Below are 20,033 nucleotides of genomic sequence, written 5' to 3' on the forward strand. Positions count from 1 at the left end.
TTATTTTTTTCATTTCTTACACTGACCGGTGTTTCCCTTTACCCACTTTTCTGTTGTCTGTCCCCCTGGGAGTAGGGGGGTGATATGTAGATCAGTGGTTCTCAACCTGTGGGTCGAAACCCCTTTTGGGGTCGAACGACCCCTTCACAGGGGCCACCTAAGACCATCAGAAAACACATATTTCACAATATATAATTACATATTGCTTTGTGATTAATCACTATGATTTAATTGTTTAACTTTTAACAATGAAAATACATCCTGCACATCAGATATCTACATTATGATTCAAAACAGTAGCAAAATTAGTTATGAAGTAGCAACAAAAATAACTTTAAGGTTGGGGGTCACCACAACATGCGGAACTGTATGAAAGGGTCATGGCATTAGGAAGGTTGAGAACCACTGACATAGATCATTGTGATCGATTCCCCCATTCTCCCCTACTTTCCCCTTACCCTCCTGGTTTTGCTACTCTCAATATGGGTCCTGAGGGGTTTATCTGTCTTGGATTCGCTGTTTAGCTCTTATCTGTACCTGTGTACACTCTCTGGTCTAGCCAGATTTGTAAGGTAGAATTGGGATCATGATAGTAGGGAGGAGGAAGCACTGAGGAACTAGAGGAAAGTTGTATGTTTCATCAGTGCTACACTGCACCCTGCCTGCCACCAGGGCTCTTATAGCCCTTCTAAGGACCCTGAAATTATGTCGATAAAACTGTTATGGGACATACTGACTCTTACAGTAGGCACATTACAGCAATGGCAGAATGGTTCCTGTGGATCTCTTCTCCTGGCACCTAAGTAGGCCGATGATAAATCCCAGATGGCACCATGGATTGGTACAAGGATCCTAGCAGGACAGCCCGTCCTTATGCTGTCTGTCAGCATGCTGTTTCCTGCCCCATGTCCCTCTAAGTAGCCCATTGTATCTTAATGAATCTGAAAGTTCAGTTGCGTCTCAGAAGTCCTCTTCTTTCCATCCTGGTGAGTTTTGGGATCAACCAATGAGAAGACTCATTTAGGGAGAACTGACACTTAAAAAAAAAAAATCTAGCTTTCTGTTTCAAAACACGTTTTTAACTCTTCTTTTGCAATATTTGGGGTTTTAAGCAATTCTTGGTAAATCTTTGACATTTCTTGTTAAAAGTATTCCTTGGTATTTATGTTGTCATTTTAGTGTGTCTAGGTACTTGCTAATACAAATGATCACTTTCTTACTATGCTATCAAACGGGCTGGCTGTTAGCGGTAAGCCTCCGTTGAGTGCAACAATTCCATCTTCTGCTACAGCTTACGAAGGTAACCATGACTATGAGTAGAAAACACATCATAAAGTTCTGTTGGTGAGTGTGGTAGGTGACTGGAGAGAACCAACCACGTAGCGGGAAGGGATGCTACACAATGAGGGTAGGGAACCTAGGGGGACACTGGGTGGGCCAGATTTTAGGTTTCTGGATAGACACTACAAATTTGTTTCTACCCAACCTTCGGTGAAACAGGCCATGGACTAAGCACCAGGAGAATCATGAAAGCTGATCATAATGCTGGGGCTACACCAGAAGCACTTAACACAGAGGCCCCGCTGAATGAACTGAACCCTGCCTTGAAGCTATCTGCACCCTTGGACTGAGGGTTAGGGTCCTTGGACAAGAGAGAAAGCATAGAGTGGCATATGGGTGTTGTTGTGAGTTACACATATCATGACAACCAAAGTAAACCTGAGATGTGCAAACCCCATGGACAAGCAGAGGGGGTCTAGGTTCCATCTAGCCCCAATTCAAGAACAGTTAGTTCTGATAACATGACCCTGCTCAATATTCACCTTCAGGAAAGGATCACTAAAAATAAGGGTGCTATAGCAAAAAAAAAATAAAAAGATGAAAAAGCAGATGGTGCCCAGCTATCAATCAGAATAGTGTCTGGGGTCTTAAAGGCTTGTGTTCAAACAAGCAGCCATCTAAGCAAGAAGTCAACTAAGTACACATGGAAGAAGCACACCAGCTTGTGTGATTCAAAGACGAGAATTAAAAAATTTGAATATGGTGAAGGGAAAAGTATCAGAGCTGAAATTATGAACACCCAATTTGTAGAAGGCTATGGGGGACAGTGGAAGCCCAAACCCATCTGTAGAGTATCTGGTCAGACTGAGTCGTTGCAGATCTGCTCTAGCCACAAGCAAGAGTCTCGAACATGCTTACGATCAGACTGTAATCTTGAATATGCTGAACTGAACTTGGTATTTGGCCAGATGACCTCCGTATACACCTGACCTGAATTGGTTCTGGGTGTACGTATCCCTGACCTGTTTCATGACAAATTCCCTCCCTGGCTTTTGGAAGGGTGCTGAGGCTCTTTTCTTTCCGACTCTCTACTTGTAGTTTGGTCTTCACAGTAATTTTACCCTTACCACTTTATCTCAATTTTATTTTTATTGTTTCTATTAGGTTTCCCAGCTTGTGAAGCACAGGAGGAATGGATGGGAGATGCAAGGGTAAGGAATGCGTGGTAGGGAAGGTAAGGGGGTTTCAGGAATAAAAAATGAAGGCGGAGGGGGTAGGGAGCACTAGAACTGACTGTGAATGCACAACTCATTTTAAAGGTGATTTAACCATAGGAGAGTGGTGTTCTAAAATTGACATGGTAATGATTGTACAATTCTCTTTGATATGACTGAATGATTGAACTCCTGCATTGTATGATATGTAAGTTATGGGCCAATAAAACTGTTTTTAAAAATGTACATCACAAATGAGGCCTAGAATTTTTGTTTCTTCTGAAAATGCTCTAAGGCTCAGAATGGAGAATGGACGCTAGGAGGAGTCCTAGGCACGATCATGGGCACAAAACAATGAAGCATTACGAATCAAAGGAAGCCTAGGGACTGCCAGAAAAGACCTTGGTGATTATGCAAGCTCATAAGCAGACAACAACCCCCCAAACCAGGGGCTGTAGACTGGGTTCCTGCTTACGGTGGCCCACGTGGGGCAGAGTAGAATTGCGTCTATAGGGTTTTCAGTACCTGTGTTCTATGAACTAGACAGCACGCTGGTGCAAAGTTTCAAATCTGAATTTTTTTTTTTTAAGTGCTCTAAGAGTGACTTGAAGCTACTTAACATTGCTTTCACTTTTAGGATATAAACACTAGACCTGGAGCTAAGCAATCCTTTCCTCCTACCAGTTATAACGACTTAAAAGGCCAATCAACACCAACTCTCTGTCTCAACTTCTGTATGTTGTATTTCCTAAACAAACGAACAAATCACCCATATAACTCGTCTCTTCTTTCACATACAGTATAAACCCTTGCTGTTGTTGTTAGTTCTCCTGAGCATATTCTGAGTCACGGTAAGTGCACATGCGCAGAGAACTGCTCCATGCCAGGCCTGTTTTCCGAGGCATCTGCAGGTGGGTTCAAACCACCAACCACCCACCTAGTAGTAGAGTGCTTAATTATTTGTACTACCCAGCGACTCCTAGTAATCTTTCTATTTTCTTACTTCTCACCTTCAGCCTTTCCTTCTCCAAATAACCTGTCTCAGGACTCCCGTTACTAGATGCTACTCTAGCTCTTCCACTCCTGTGGCATTCTATTAGGATTCCCTACTTAATTTTCCTTCCTGTTTGTCAGCATCTGGGTGGTTAAAAGATTCCAAGGCTTTGAAAAAGATGTTTCTTTCAGAGAGACTAAGGAATTGTTTTCTGTTGTCCTTTTATCTACTCGCCTCAAATCTCCTGTATCTAACCCTCCTCCCCATTGGCTCTGCATACTTCCTGCTGAAGGGAGGGTTTTTTTCTCAGGCGGAAGTTATGCCACTTGGATACCATAATGCCCTTTGTGAGGGGTTCGGGGAAAAGAAAAAGAGTAGGGGTTTGGTTGTGATGTTCTCAAAGATAACACGACGAAACAAAAAGAACACTTCTATAGATGAGAAAATCTTCCTCCTCTGAGTCTGATTCTTGGTACATCAGGTCATCTGAATGTGAACAGTGGACTTAGACACCATGAGAGGGATGTCAGCCCCTTCGCTGGAGTGGAATCACGGAAGCTCACAATAGGAGTATCTGTGTTCTTGTCTTCGGTGCTCTTTAGTGCTACCACTTTTCAACGGATTCTTCAGCGTTCTGATTATTAGCACTTTCTTGGGAAAGGGGAGCTTGACCTCTTTTGGGGTAGTCAACTGCAAAGTTCCACCTGCAGATGTATTTATCAACATTATAGTAGTTACATAATCTGCTGTCAATTTGAGACTTAAGAGTAAATGGGTGGAGTTTAGCTAGTCAATATCAATTTGAGACTTAAGAGTGAAAGGGTGGAGTTTAGCTAGTCAATCACGTCATGGTTTGATGACCTCATTTGGAGGCGCAAAGCAGATAAATAGCTCACTGGAGGTGGGACACACGCTCACTCCCTGCGACACATTCCTGTTGAGAAGACACATGGAGCTACACTAGACTAGAGCCCTGGAGCTGAAGGAGCCATGTGGAGACCCCTGCCAGTGCTGGGATGCTTCCACTGACACTGGATCCACAAGACTTTCCACCCACTGGCCTGTGATCTTCCTGCACTCAGTGTCATTGCATGTGTTTGCATGAATCTTAAGAGGAATTTACAGACTGGTACTGACCATATGGGCTAATATTGAACTTATGGACTTCATCTGGACTGAGCTGGGATGATTTCTCACTATTCAATTGCTCTTGTATATAAAGCTCTTTCTTATACACATATGAATATCTCTACCCAGACTAACACAAACATTAATACAGAATTACAGGTATGCCCATTTTTTATAGACGCATGCAGATAAGTTTTTCAGCAATGGCAGAAGCTCCAAAAGTCACAAGTATTGCCACACAACATCAGCAGAGCAGGAATAAGCTGAAACTATTTAGAGCAGTTTCGAAAATCCACACTAAGTAATTAAAGTAGCAAATGGTACTTTTTTTTTTTTTTTTCAATTTCTTCATCATTAGCTTTAGTGGTTGGAATTGGAAGACTCGCCATAGTAAATCCATCCATTTACCCCAATTTGATACAAAAGAAATCACAATTTCTGCCATACTCCAGTAAGACTTTTTGTAAATACAGACAATACAATTCTAAAACATATGTATGGCAAAAGAATTATAACAGCTACAATGATTTTGAAAAAGAAGACTGAATTGGGAAGAATCAATACATAAGCTAATGGAATAGAACAAAATTCATTGCCACTGAGTGCAATGGTACTATTTTTAAAACTGGAATGTTGTTTCTAAAATGCCTTTCTTTGAACAAACATTTGTTCAGTTGGGTACAGTATGAAAAACAGCACTTAGCGGTCAACATTTCTGATGTGCTAGATATTAAATATCAATTTTAGTTTGGACATAGAAGTGCTGGTGTATAATGTAATTTGGACGTTTTTTATAGATTAGTAAAACATGTCAAGTGATAGACTTCATATTATATTAGTATAAGTTGTGCTAAATCAATTATTTATGCTTGAAAGCAAACATTCACAAATAATCATTTATTATGGAAAAGGCATAAATGGGTTGATTGTGAGATTATTGTGTTATTAAATCTCAGTCTAGGAATAATCTAGTTAGAGATGATTTTTCTTAAATCTAATCACCACCATCCACTTAATAACAGAAGCCGCATTCAATTTATTTCAACATTTAACAGATTTCAATGATGATTGAAAAGTATTAATATATAGCACGCCAAGAGCCGCCTAACCAATATTACATACAGCTGCCAGAACTTCCCACCTCTCATCTGTCTTTCTTCAGAATGTTACACCAATTACCTAAGAAAGGACACACGTTCTTTTAGGTGACAACATTCTTCTACTTAAAACTTCAAACAGAGGAGAAAATTCAAAATTCTTCCTGCCACACAGTTAAAAATCCATCTTTCTGGCAATTTCTGCCCCTTCCATTCCGGCTCTAGATGCTCACGATGGATGCCTCATGCTTTCTTGCCTCTGCAATTGCCTTCCACTCTCCATTTCTCCATCTGTTACGCTACTACTCATCTTTCAACATGTAACTCGAACCATTTCTCACATTAGCAATAATATACTCTTTTTTTTAATAATATACCTTTCACAAATGAATTTGATCTTTCAATAATGAAAAGTCATTATTGCACTCAATTATAATCTCTAGGACCAGCTTAAAACACCAAGAAAGAAAGGTGTGTGTGTGTGTGTGTGTGTGTGTGTGTGTGTGTGTGTGTTCTATGACTACGGAAAAAGGAGTCCTGGAGGTGCAAGGTTGGTGGATGAACCCCAGCAACTGTTGTTCATGAGAAAGATGAAGCTTTTCTGCCCTGATAAAAAGTTTAGTCTTGGAAACTATATAGAGGGTCGCTATGAGCCTAAATTGATGCTCCAGCACAGCGGTTCTCAACCTTCCTAATGCCGCGACCCTTTAATATAGTTCCTCATGCTGTGGTGACCCCAACCAGTAAATTATTTTCATTGCTACTTCATAAGTGTAATTTTGCTATTGTTATGAATCGAGTGACCCCTGTGAAAGGGTCGTTTGACCCAGAAAGGGGTCGCGACTCACAGGTTGAGAACTGCTGCTCTAGCAGTATGTGGTTAACTCATGAAGGTATGAAAACTATTGGTTTGATTAAATTATTTGTCATACATAGGTGAAAACTCAATGGATCTACCATAGATTTAACCTCTATATTCAATTTCATAAATGCTTACTATCTTAGATACAGTCTTGCTCTTAACAAGGTAGACCCCAAAGCCATTCTACTACATAAACATGTAAAAGGTGGTAAGGGGCATTTTTCTTCTTGTTCCAAAACTGTGGCTAAGGCTTAAAGCTGAGGATAATTAAGCACTCTTGCTCCTACCTTCAAAGAGCCAATGGTAGCCGGTGCTACTGGGATTTCACTACACTATAGTATCACAATCCATGCAGCCTTTCCCCCCAGGGATTACTGAGAGGCTCCAGCTTAATGAACCAGCCTTATCATCAATATTGTAACACTCTCCTTCAGTGTGAAACAAAGCTGAGAAGGAATAAGGTAGGTATGAAAAAGAGACTATTCCCTCCCTTCTTTAGGGAATAAGTACTAATAAGTACTAATTCAAATCAAATAAGTACTAATAAATACTAATCCAATCAAGGTTGACATCAACTGAAAGGGAGACTGGAATTTCACTTTCCTTGTTTTGGCAAAAGCATTACTGATTTGCCCCTTGGTTACATATGGAGAAAAGAGAAATGAGGCGAGGACATGATGAAACATGGCCTCTCCTTGAGTTTTTGGATCCCAAGAAGTATTAAAAAAAAAAAGAAAACTTCCCTTCAGAGTACCTGTGGGTCCAGGAGTTGGGAGGTAGATTTTGATTGGGTAAAGTTTTGAGATGAAAAATGTCAGTCACATGGTGTGAATGCCACCCATCAGAGTCTACCCAAAGATGTCACCAAATCTTTCAAGGAGATATCGATGCCTATGGAAACGGAATAGGGTTGATCTCATCGTAAGCAGGGCAAGCTGGAGCTATATCACCTGACAATGAGGCAGAAGAACCGTGTAGAACAAAGCTTAAGAGGACTGCCACCTCAACCCTGGGATAGCATGCATAACTCGGCCTCCCCGATTACTCTGCTGGGTCTCAACAGCAGAAGGGGGAAAGGCACAAAGAGGAGAGGACACATATGTACTAACAGAACTTACCCATTCCTCTCAAAGCACCAGCCCCACTAAAGTCATGTGCCTGGAGTAGGGTCTAGACTGTGACTGAAGTTACAATATGAAGAAGACTCCGTCTTCAATAGTGCAATGAGATGAGAGTCTTTGAAAAGTATGGACGAGTGACAAGATGATACTGAAATCATTGTCATCCAGAAGGAAAGGGGAGTTTGACATGGCAGAGTTGGGAGGTAGTTACTGGACAAAAAACCCAAAACTACGCTGTATTTATACCCAAATGAGGGTCCTCAAGGAACTTCTTACTCAGAGATGGATAGTCTCTGAAACCCATTTCTGCATAAATGAGTTTTCTTAGACTTCCAGCTCTCCATTTTTTAATAATCAATGAAATAAGTATAATAAGTTCTACTATACTGCAATATTTAAGGCGAGAACAAGTCTATTAACTTGCTCCCTCCTATTTGCTGTTCTACCTCGATACATGCTGAGTAAATAAGAGTAAAAGCCATATTTCTGTCTGGGAAGATGCCATCAAAGTCACAGATATGAATGAACAAGTAAGCATTAATAGTTAAGGGGAATATCTTAAATGGATATAGGTGTTTCAAATAATAGAGTAGGGAAGATTCATGGGAACAAAGCTCTTAGAGTAGAAGTTAATTTGGTATCAGAATGCACTCAACTTATTTTAATGATTCAACAAAGAAATCCACAGAGAGAATGCATTTTTCCTATGTAATAAGTCAGTATTTTAAGTGGTCTACCTGACAAAGAGGAGAAACCAGTATACTACAAATAGATGCTGTTCAATTGCATGACACAGATGAAGGAAAAGAGTAAGAGAAAAGGAATTGGAGGCTGGCCAAGAAGTAGCACCTCAACTGGGGTTGTACATGGAGGATGGACAGGCATGAATGACAGACAGGGAAGAACAACTCCTGGATGAATGAGAGACAATAATGTAAAGTGGCTGTGACACATTGCAATATTAATACATACCGAGACTGAATTGCGGGTAATGCTCATAAATCTAACTGCAATTAGTACAGGTTTCTGGATTAGGAAGGACATGAAAAGGAAAGCAGAGGGTTAGAATGCACGTCATTGTCCCATTCACAGAGAAGGCTTAATCTTTCAATGGACTGAATAGATCCATCTTCTGCAGCATTGTCGAAAAAGCACAAGCTGTCATCTGCTTTGAAAAGTTCTGTTGTAGTAGGAGGCCACTTCCTTTGCTCCCTTCCCTTCCTCCCTACCAAAATGGGCCTCTCAGTACTGAGCTCAGGAACATTCATGCTACCAAAAGAGTTTCACTTTTAAATGGGGTTTTTGTTTCTGGGGAAAAGATTCCAATAGTATCCCATGATGAATTTTTTTCAGTACCCTTACTGCCTGGGAAAAATGTATGTTTGTATTAGCTTTTAGAGAAGACCCTTCACTTAAGTTATCAACAAACCTTTGTAAGCATTTGTTCTGTGCCAGGCAATTTAAAATGTAAAGGAAGAAACGGAGCCATTTTTATGTTGGTCAAGCATAAGCTATAAAGGCTGCTGGGACTCTGGAGAGGTCTGGGCAGAATGACCGGGAAGACTGCTTCTCGTAGAGATTTCTGGGGACCCTGAGTGGGTGTCCATCACTGTAATTTTACTTTACTGGGGAGAATGGCAGGGATCAAATGAACAACAATCAAAGTTTAATGCAGCACCAGTTCTCCAGTAATCCAGCCCCTATTGAACACTGGTCCATGAGAACCAGGATTATTGATATTTAGGTCACTATTTACAAAGGGAGGAATTAGACAGAAAAGTGGGCAAATGGAGGAAATAAATTATCAAAATAATCATCCATAAAAGAATCTTTGTTTTTATAATGGTAGACTCATACACGAAATTCCACGTCCTTCTGAACCACACTCTTACAAATGACGACTTTTCTATATTCCAGGAGTACCCAAAAAGGACATGGGTAAAGTTGGAATAGATGGTGGAAGGAAACGGAAAAAAAGTTAGGATAGGTTTGTTTTCCTGGGAAGAGCAGGAAAAGAAAATAGGGCAGATTATGAAGCCACCAATGTTTCATAAAAAATCTGATTTTAAAAGTTCTAGACTTTTAATTGTACACAAAACTAGAGACCTAAAAGATCAAGCATGAGGGAATCATAATGCCTTGGGATTTGGTGATTCTTTTTACTTGTTCCCCATGAAAAGATCCTGAAATAAATCCCTCTGTATACCACAAACACATACTTAAAACCCCAGGAGCCCGCCCCCCGCCGGTCTGATTGCATGTCCTGCATCTTACCATTGATCTCCGAATCAGGGACAACCTGGTCTTTGCCTTAGTCTCAGCAAATTCCAGGCTACTGATATCTTTGAGGCGAGCCTTGTATTTATTCATCTGTTCGACAACAATCAGCTCCACACAACTGAAGAAGAGAAAAGGAGAAAACTGGTAAGGGGGGAAGGAAAACAAGTAAAACGTAGCACCTACAGACAGACTATTTTTCAGCTCATTGTGGTAATAAGGTTGGGAAGAGAGAAACAAACAAAAAAATTCTTTCTTTCATGAGCTCAGAGACAGCTTGTAGCATGATAGGTCACAATTTTAGTATTGAAATACTAAACCAAGGGATTCAGAACTGTGAGACCAAATTTTAAGAAGATATGAAGTACATCATTGGATAAAAATAGAAGTTAATTTTTTTTAAGAAACTATAGGCAGTCTTAAGCAAGCACCACATTAAAAAACCAAGTTCCTTCAAAATTAATTATACTCAAATTGAATAGAATTTAAAGGATTTTTTCATCTCCAGTATATGAAAGTCTAACAGTTTCTGGATTTTCATACATCCCTATCTTCTTTAAAACATCTGAATTTAAGAAATCACTCATTCTGACTAGACCAGAGGATGTACACTGGTATAGACAGGAATTGGAACCACAGGGAGTCAAGGGCGGATGATCTCTTCTGGACCAGTGGTGAGAGTGGCAATACCAGGAGGGTGGAGGGAAGGTGGGTTGGAAAGGGGGAACCGATTACAGGGATCTACATATAACCTCCTCCCTGGGGGATGGACAACAGAAAGTGGGTGAAGGGAGACATCAGACAGTGCAAGATATGACAAAATAATAATTTATAAATTATCAAGGGTTCATGAGGGAGGGGGAAAATGAGGCGCTGATACCAGAGGCTTAAGTGGAGAGCAAATGTTTTGAGAATGATGAGGGCAATTAATGTACAAATGTGCTTTACACAATTGATGTTTGCATGGATTGTGATAAGAATTGCATGAGCCCCTAATAAAATGATTTAAAGAAAAAAAAAATCAGGCATTATGTTTGAAATCTGGATGAATTGACTACATTGACCCTGCCCAAAGCCCCAGAGGTCTTCCAGAGAAGATGGGACTGTCCTTACGTGGTCGTCTTACTGATGTCCTGCACACTTTGTAGTGGGTCGGTGGTGTCAGGGCAGCGGAGAATGCAGGGCGCAAACACAATGGCCAAAGCATTAGCAGACATTCGATTAGTGTCTTCCTGCAGAGCAATCCTGAGGAAGGGAGGAAAAAAACAGTGAAAAGAGGAGAATAGCCTGGAGGTAGGCAGAAGAGATGAAAGACAGACATTCTGAAGGCAGCAATCTCAAGGTACAGGCAGGATAGCCACATCAGTGTAAGGGGGACACTCTATTTTCCCCAAATTGTTTCTCTGCCTCTGGACAATGCTCTATCACTTGGTTCCTTCTCCAAAGTAATCTAGGTCAGCCGACAGTGTATCGAGGGAAATTCATTACCTACTGCTCAAGGACTACACCACCCATCCAAAATCTCTGAGGACTCAAACATAGAGGCTTTCTTATACACACATGAATGTCTGTGAATTTGTTTCTCTAGTCAACCCAGACTAACACAGAGGCTTTTAGATAGTAACAAAAAGAAGGATTGCTTTTTTGCCAATAACATCTGATATTTACACTCACGGAAAGAAAGACCACGCCTGAAGGCCCTTTGGTCAAACTATTTCTGAGCACCATGAACCTACCACCCATGAATTAGGTTTTATCAACAAAAATGTGATCCTTTCTAGTTGAGGAATTTAATAATAAGCGAGGCTACTGAGTCACCAGGAGGAGAAGGTTGTTACACAGCTAAACTAGGGCATGGAGCTCACCTAGCTGAGGGTTTGCACTCCTAATCACCTGTTTGGTAGGAGAGAGGTTGCCTTTATAGACAGCAAGAAGAGCTGCCAGTTTCCCAAATGGAGGCGCTCTCCTCATACTTGCAGAAGTCCAAGAGACATTATCCAACCTTCCCTGGCTTCTAGAAGTTACCTGACTAGATGAAAGATGAGGCGTTCCAGTGTATTGAGATGAGTTCTAGAGAGCTGGTCAATCACAGAGTATACACCACGGATTGTCTCCTTCCTCTCCTGAAGGCCTAAAAACATTCAGAACAGCACCTTAGATTTCTTTTATGTTACATCATCCTGAACAGATTCTATGTTGCAGAAGAGGCTGGAACCAGAATGTTAGTACTGAAAGCACTTGGGAAAGAAAATTGTATTTCTTTTTGAAAAGACTATGCAGAGATGACAAAAGAAGACTACAGACAATCTTCTGAAGCAATTCCAGAAGCATCAGGAATCTGATTGACCTGGTAAATTACTTCAAGAGGCAATGGGAAGTCTGGAGTGACACGAGTCTGGGAACCACAGGAAGACAGTTGCCAAAACTACAGCTAGAACTAAGGTCAGGCAAAGCAGATAACTGGCATTCAGGACTGAAATGGAAATTCCACACATCTGAAGCAAGCATGCCTAACTATCTGTAGGAGTTATTCCTTCAAGTAATGTGTCCTTTAAGATGATTCAGAGGGAACAAATAGAAATACATTTGAGATCTCCATCACTGAGGCAGCAGTTACCAAAATGGTACTCAGTGAAAACGGACCTGCATATTAAGAATTACAACATTTAATTTTGTTGAATGAAAAAGGAACGCTGTAATAGGATGTATGGAAAATGGGTATGATCTTCCATGGACTCTGAAGAAAACTGGAGGCTTAGAATTTGTCCGTTTCCCTCCCTCACCCTTTCAGAGAGAGGGAGTGGTATATGGATGGCAGAGGAAGAGCAACTGACAGTTGCCACTCAAATCCCTCTGCTTGAAGAGTACATTCACTAAGCACGTTTCAATCTACTTCCCAAAAATCTTGGCTACAGGGATGGGATAGAAAGCTCAAGGTTTTTTAGCCATTTTGTGGCAGACTGATTCATTATTATAATGAACCAATGTTATTGTAGTCAGTCCCCTGGGAATTTGTACTCGTCCCTTGGGATTTAAGCACCTCTGGGCAGACTTTCTTCAATATTCTACATACCCACAGAACTAAGAAACCACACTTCAAAACCTTCTAGACTTGGGAGTAAAATAGGCAGTCAAACTGTTATAGCGTTCTTGCCTAAATTTGCGATGTAAATGAACATAAACCAATCCTTAAATCTTCTACTTAATTTTTTAATCTACCGTACATACTCAAGTATAAGTCGACCCAAATATCAGCCAAAGCACTTACTTTACCACAAAAACTGCATTAAAAATGTGCTGAAAAACTCGGCTAATACTCGAGTATACTCAGTATTTCATAACCCAATTCCTTCCATCTCTTGCATTGTGAGAAGCAAGTAAGGGGCTTATTCACAAAAAAACCGTTCAGGACACGGACAGTTTACTTAGTCTCTCGAGAGTCAACAGGTGAATATGACAGTCAGTATACACTGGTAGTTTTGCACTGACTGTCAAAAACTTAACTTGGTACATAACATAGATTAAAGCACATTAAGGGATGGTTTAATAATGTATCCTGAAGATGGTATTCCTTTTCTAACGTGTGAGAGTAAGGTTTTTTGGTGCCAACATGTCTTCCGTAAGAACATGTGGGCAGTGTTTAGCCTGTCAGTCAGGTCACAGCTTGATTGGAGAGCAACTGAGCTAAATGGCTTGCTGGAGCCATGCCACTCTTTCTCTGCTTTCACCTTCCTGTTGGCAAGCCACATGGAGCAACGCTGAACCTGACAGAGCCCTGGAGACACCATTCCACCACCACTGGATCCACAAGACTCTGCACCCACCGGTCTGTGATCTTCCTGCATTTTAGATCATTGCATGTGGCTACATGAGTCTGAAGAGGGATTTATGGGGACTAGTATCAGAATTATGGGCTGTTATTGGAGTTATGGACTTGATCTGGAGTGGACTGGGATAATTTATTATTATACAATTAGTTTTTGACCTAAAGCTCTTTCGTATACATATTATGAGTGTCCTTGCATTTGTTTCTCTAGTCAACCTGGTCTAACACACCAAGGAAGCCTATGCTTACCCATAGCTCGAAGAAATTCCTCATAGAGTTCAAAGGTCATAAGTGGATTGGGCAAATCACGAAGCCATTGTTTGAAGACACTTGCAATGACATGTATGTTATAGTCATCTAGGTTTACATTCTCAGCATCTATTTAGAGACAAGAATTAGATTATAAAGCCAAAACATGCAAAAAGATTTTAATAATTCATTTAGAATTTTTTTTAATTCATTTAGAATTTATCATCACCAAAAGAATCCTTCATGTTGCTTAAACTGACTACCCCATCTTCCAACAAGCAAATTACAAACTCTGAAGTAGCATTTCTGAAAAAGGAACAGTTGTGCTTATTTACTTTTGTCCAAATCTGTTTTGGAATGATATAGTTGTTTAAAAAGAAAACAAAAACCCCACATGCTTGTATGTTGCAACACAGTTAAGCTACAATAAATGTTTCTAAGTGCTTGCTTTCAAGCTGTGAATCGGTCCATGGAGTGGATGTGTAAGTGACAAAACTTTAGGCGACATATTGATGAGTGGAAAAGAGGCCCAGAGAACATATCTCAAAAGTAAGGCCAATCTTATGTCATTCTTGGAGCTGAAACGGCAGTGTTAACTGCGTTTAACAGATATAAAGGAAACACCTTTATCCTACTTTATGTATAGATTAGAGGATCAAAAAACAAAGGTAAGCGATTTCCACTTGTGTTTCAACCAAAGAGACAAAATCGGCAGTTGACTTTAACTCCAGAACAAAGTCTCTGGTAAGCAGAACTTCCTGATTGAGTTTACTAGATATTTTCTGTTATTATTTCCAAATTAATTAATCACTGAATATAATAGAAAGAAAAACTATAATGAGTATGTTCTTGGCCACCCAGACCAACTTTGTACCAAAGGTTGATTCAAAAACTATTTTCCCCCAATTTTGTTAAAGAATAGAAGATGAGAATGAAGTCAACACCTTGGCTATGTTCCGGGATTGAGATTAGAGTTCTACAGAGACACGTGCTCAGTTGATAGTAACAACTTTAAGTAACTACGTCATCAACGTAGAAAGGAAAGACTACACACAGAATAGAGAGCCAGACTTGAAGTCAGAATAATGGGGACCAACAGGCCACTTCTTAGATTATAGTTCTGAAGATCTTAGTGATGATGAGCCTTTGGGCAAGATCCTCTATGATAGGGATGATAATATACCTAATTTGCAGAACTGTTGTGGAACTTATTACAAAATCAGAACTTTCTATCTTCAACAGGTTGCTATTTAATATTGCTAAACCTTCATTTTCTTCTTTGAAAACCAGTGATAGCACATATTTTGCAGGGTTTTTTTTAATGAAATGAGACTTGTCTGAAAATGCCAAGCAATGCCTTACACCAATGATGTGCTCAATGTATGCTTTCGGAACTGATGGTGTAAAGTCAAGGACTCTTTGGAGTCTTTGCAACATGACAAACAAGCCCCGCAGAGAAAGAAGACTGCATTTTTCTGGCTGCAAATAAAAGATCAACATGTGCTGAAAACCTATGTGCATATATATAAATCCTTATTTAAATCTAAGTATTTTGGTCTTGATTTAGAGGTTGTCTGCGTCTGTAAATGTTTAGTCTAAGAAATCCTGCATAGGCTTGTTCTGCGTTGGAATCTACTCGACAGCAGTGAGTTTGTGTTTTCTGTTTTGATCTTACCTGTATCTAGGCCTTGTCGGAGCTCCTTGATTTTGTTAGTTGAACCAGACTTCCGGTAAATGCCTTCTGTATACAATCCATGCATTTCAATGTAGTTTATTAGCTTCTCCACCACTAATGGAACAGTTCGGTCCTCACTGGTCAAACGAGACAGCTCAACTCCAAATTGTCGAGATGACAACTCTGGGTCATACTAAATGGAAGATCACCTTTTTCACTGATAAATACATCCACACATCTTTAAGTATTAGTGGCTAACCATGCTTAACCATTTCTTTGAGAACTCTTTTTTATTTTCTAGAAGTTTATGAACACAGTTATGAATGTTGGGAGAAAAAAGCAGCAGGGTGTGTGTGTGTGTGTGTGTGTGTGTGTGTGTTTAAAGTGACATGTTAGTTTCAACTCTTTCCTGCTGGGAATCAATCAAGCTTCCCCACCAAAAAAACCCAAACTCACTGGTACTAAATCAATGCTGACTCACTGTGATCCCCTGTAGATTTCTAAGACTGTAACTGTTTATGGGAGTAGAAAGCCCACTCTTTCTCCCACAGAGCTGCTGGTGGTTTCAAACTGCTGACCACATGGATCGTGTAACCAACGTGTAACCACTAAACTGAAAATGGAGTCAGCAGCAACTGGCAACAGTATACCTTTTGAGATTCTCTTCCTGTAATGGTGGGATCTGGACATGAAAGGACAATTAGTCTTGGAATAAGAGGATCATATTGAAAAATTTTGCATCCTTACTATAAGAACTTGACTAGCTAATTTCAGATTGGCCACAAAAATACCACCTTACTATCTCAAAGGGTTGTAAAAATTAAGTTACAGTGAATATGTGCAGCATAGTACCCAGTAAAGGATACATGTCTAATATATTTTTAAAAGAAATAAACCATAATAATTCTTCTTGCAGTGATTGAAACATTAGTCAAATTTCTTTTTTTTTCATTTCTTGCTACCACCACAACACATATACACAAATAAGTCATGTTCTTTAAATGAGATCACTTTTCCTAAGGCATTAACTCCACTGCTATAGAGACCCTATAGGACAGAAGAGAACTGCCCCAGAGAGTTTTTAAGGTTATAAGTCTTTACAGAAGCAGGACGGCCCCTAAGTAGGGTCAAACTGCTGACCTTCTAAGCAGTGTACCACTGACCTTCTATCAGCTAACCATTCTAAGCACTGTACCACCAGGGCTTTTTCCATAAGCACAGTGACGAAAGCCAAAGGGGAGAAAAAAAAGAAAATGCTTGAGGGTGTTAACCAGAAACTTTTAAGTAGTTTGACCAATCAACTGGCTTCATTCGATTGAAACCAACACTCTAAAGAATTAAAAATTACACTTCTTAAAATTAATGTAAACATTAATTTTAGTATTTCAACTGAAATTACAAGTTTCACTTTGAGTCTAGAGTGTTTACTAGGCTCTCTCTGGTGGTGGATTGTACCACCTCAATTGTTTCCTCCTCATCAATGTGAAGGTGCGGTAGTGGCACAGTGGGTTGAGTACTGGGTTGTTAAGAGCAGGATGAGACTGGCCGCTTCTGTAAAACGTTAAAGCCTCAGAAATCCTAGGGAGCAGTTCTACTGTGTCCTACAGGGTCAGACAATGAGTCGGAATAACTGGACAGTAATGAGTTTGGTTTGGGCTATTACTGTGAGATTAGAGAAATGGATTTTCTGGTCAGCGTCTTAGTTTTTGCCCTATTTAGCTGAACTTAAACATTTGGAAAATGCCCGGATGAAAAAAGCTACTCTGAGTTTCAAGCTCACTTCTCCTTATATCTGTATTGTGGCTCCTCAAATTTCAGTGGTATTACACTTTATGTTTTTGCCTTTATAGCTCTAGGAGACAGCTAAAAACATCGCTGGCTTCTCTCTATAACACCCAAAGCTGGAAAATTCCCACTAGGACAAAAACATCTCACAGAAGGTAGATACATTGCTGGCTTCTCTCCCTAACAGCCAAAGCTGGAAAATTTCCACTAAGATAAAAACAGCTCACAGATTGTCGATTCCACCCACTTTAATTCTCTTGCCTCTAGGATCTTAGCTCTTAAAGCCCAATTCGCATGGGCAACAATCTGATGCTTACCAACAAGACATTTTGCAGTGGTTCTCTCAGCAAGAGGACTGGTCCGTCACAAGCTATTCCATCTTAGTTGAAAGCACATGGCTCACCTTTTACACCCCGAACCTCATTTCTCTAGGACTTTGCAATGACTTGTCTACTAGTGTGGAACAAATGCAAATTCTATACATGGACTACAAGCAAGAAGCACATCCATTTACCTAATAGTTCAGATCTGCACAGCACTGTCAGTATATAACTAAGAAGCAACCAATTTTCTTGTAATTATACCACTAAAAGCCTGAAAAACTTCAAAACTGATCAATTCCTTTAAGCATAAGGAACCAGAGAGGGCATGGTTTTCAGTTCTGTGTATCCAAACACGTAAAACCATGTTGGTGAAATTTGCTATTTATGTTTTAACTCTGCTCAACTTTAATTATCATCTACCACTTTATATTTTATGTGTGTGCCTGCAAACCATACTGTCATTTGCTTTTCCCTCAAGATATTGATGTGATCAGACCGACTGTCATGAAGCACCCACTAGCCCAGCAAGGAAAGGAGTGTGAAGGGACTGTTATAGTCCCACTGGAAGAAAAATGATACACACCAAACAGAGAAGAAGTAGAGGAAAAACTCTGTAAATTTCACCTGACTTTAGCCTTATTTTTAAACACCCCACCACCACTTCTGAGCACCATGGGTGACTAATTTACAGGCTCGCCCTTTACAGTGGGAAAGGTAGGTGTCACTAGGGTACCTTTGGTCCTCAATGCACTTGGTCTGAGAAGTGGGTAAACAGCTCCCTTAGAGTCACTCTGTGCCTCATCTTGCTTTTCCCCCATTCATTTGATTTTATTCTCAGTGACAACTCTGTGCCTTGTAGCACCAACACCATTTTGTGCAGCAAAACCTATACAGCTGCCATAGAGTACAAGCTAGTCATTCAGACTAGTTATCCATGCAAAAATAAAATTTGAAACCCACTGTATGAGTATATGATTGTCTTTGATCAGGGTAACAAACACGATTTTTGTTAAAATTCAAAGAGAAAACAAAACAAAAACAAAAATCCTACCAGAATTCTTAGGAAGAAAGTAAAGAAAGCAAGAAAACTTTTACCTAGGGAAATTAAGAAGTCTTTAAAATAGTGCTGTTTTTCAACATTCATAAGGGTCAGCAGACAGACCTGGAACTATTCATAGGATATATTTTGTTTTGTTTTCACGTCAAGCTATATAAGATAGTAGGATAAACAATCTCGAGGAGAAAACAAGGGATTGACGATTCTGGGGGGACAGGGAGAGAGGAGGAGGTGGAAGAAAAGGAGGGAGGAGCCAAAAACCCCAGGGAAAAGGGAACTAGATCTAAAATCGATGCTGATGAGGACCTAGAATGCCCGATGGGGTTCCATCGAGTACAATGTAGCCAAGAGGAAGTACAGAAAGGCGAACGAAGGTCGAACATGACAATGAGATAAGAGGAAAGTAAAATGGAGGAAAGAACTAGGAGGCAAAAGACATTTATAGTTGTATAAACATAGGTATGTACATATGTAAATATATTAATATATAACGATAGGGATATAGGTCTATGTTAAGTATTAAGGTAGCAGACGGACATAGGGCCTCTACTCAAGTTCTCCCTCATTGCAAGAACACTGTTCTAATAACTTAGCATTCTGTGATGTTCACCCTCCCGATACAATTGCTGAAGACAAAATGGGTGCATAAGCTAATGTAGTGAAGAAAGCTGATGGTGTCCAGCTATTACATGATATAGCATCTGAGGTCTTAAAGGCCTGAAGTTAAACAACCGGCCATCTAGCAGGGAAGCAACAAAGCCCACATGGAAGAAGCACACAGGTATCAGGCATCAGAAGACCCAAAACAACCATTTTGATGAGAATGAGTCGTTCGGAATGGAGACACAAAGTGCATCTATAGACAATTGGGAAGCCCCTCACAGAAGGGTCACAAGGAAGGGATGAGTCAGCCAGGGTGCAGTATAGCACCAACAAAACACACAACATTCCTCTAGTTCTTTAATGCTCTGTGCCTACCCCCCCACTACTATCATGGCCCAATTCTACCTTACAAATCTGGCTAAACCAAAGCAGTTAAGAGCTCTGGACACACAGAAGTCAGGACAGATAAACCCCTCAAGACCAATAATGAGAGAAGCAATACCATGAGGGTAGGGGGAAGGTTGGGAGAGAAAGGGGAGAA

At 40.2% G+C, this 20,033-nt stretch overlaps 1 protein-coding gene across 6 annotated transcripts in view; it reads right to left on the minus strand.

The window, feature by feature from the left end:
• Window positions 1–20,033, minus strand: part of MYO9A (myosin IXA) — a 211,124-nt gene that overhangs the window by 24,034 nt on the left and 167,057 nt on the right. For 4 of the 6 annotated variants that reach the window (XM_004711954.2, XM_045285719.1, XM_045285717.1 and 1 more), the window contains 5 exons: window positions 15,725–15,917; window positions 14,050–14,178; window positions 12,000–12,105; window positions 11,088–11,219; window positions 9,972–10,095 (listed from right to left, as the gene is read on the minus strand). In XM_004711954.2, the coding sequence (XP_004712011.1) occupies window positions 9,972–10,095; window positions 11,088–11,219; window positions 12,000–12,105; window positions 14,050–14,178; window positions 15,725–15,917 (684 nt within the window). Of the gene's footprint in view, window positions 1–8,669; window positions 8,724–9,971; window positions 10,096–11,087; window positions 11,220–11,999; window positions 12,106–14,049; window positions 14,179–15,724; window positions 15,918–20,033 lie in introns of all 6 variants that reach the window. The other 2 variants (XM_045285720.1, XM_045285718.1) reach the window with 1 other exon arrangement.

This window comes from Echinops telfairi, unplaced genomic scaffold (genome assembly GCF_000313985.2).
Source record: "Echinops telfairi isolate 266 unplaced genomic scaffold, ASM31398v2 ScPeMD7_7475;HRSCAF=8513, whole genome shotgun sequence".
Taxonomy (NCBI): Eukaryota; Metazoa; Chordata; class Mammalia; order Afrosoricida; family Tenrecidae; genus Echinops; species Echinops telfairi.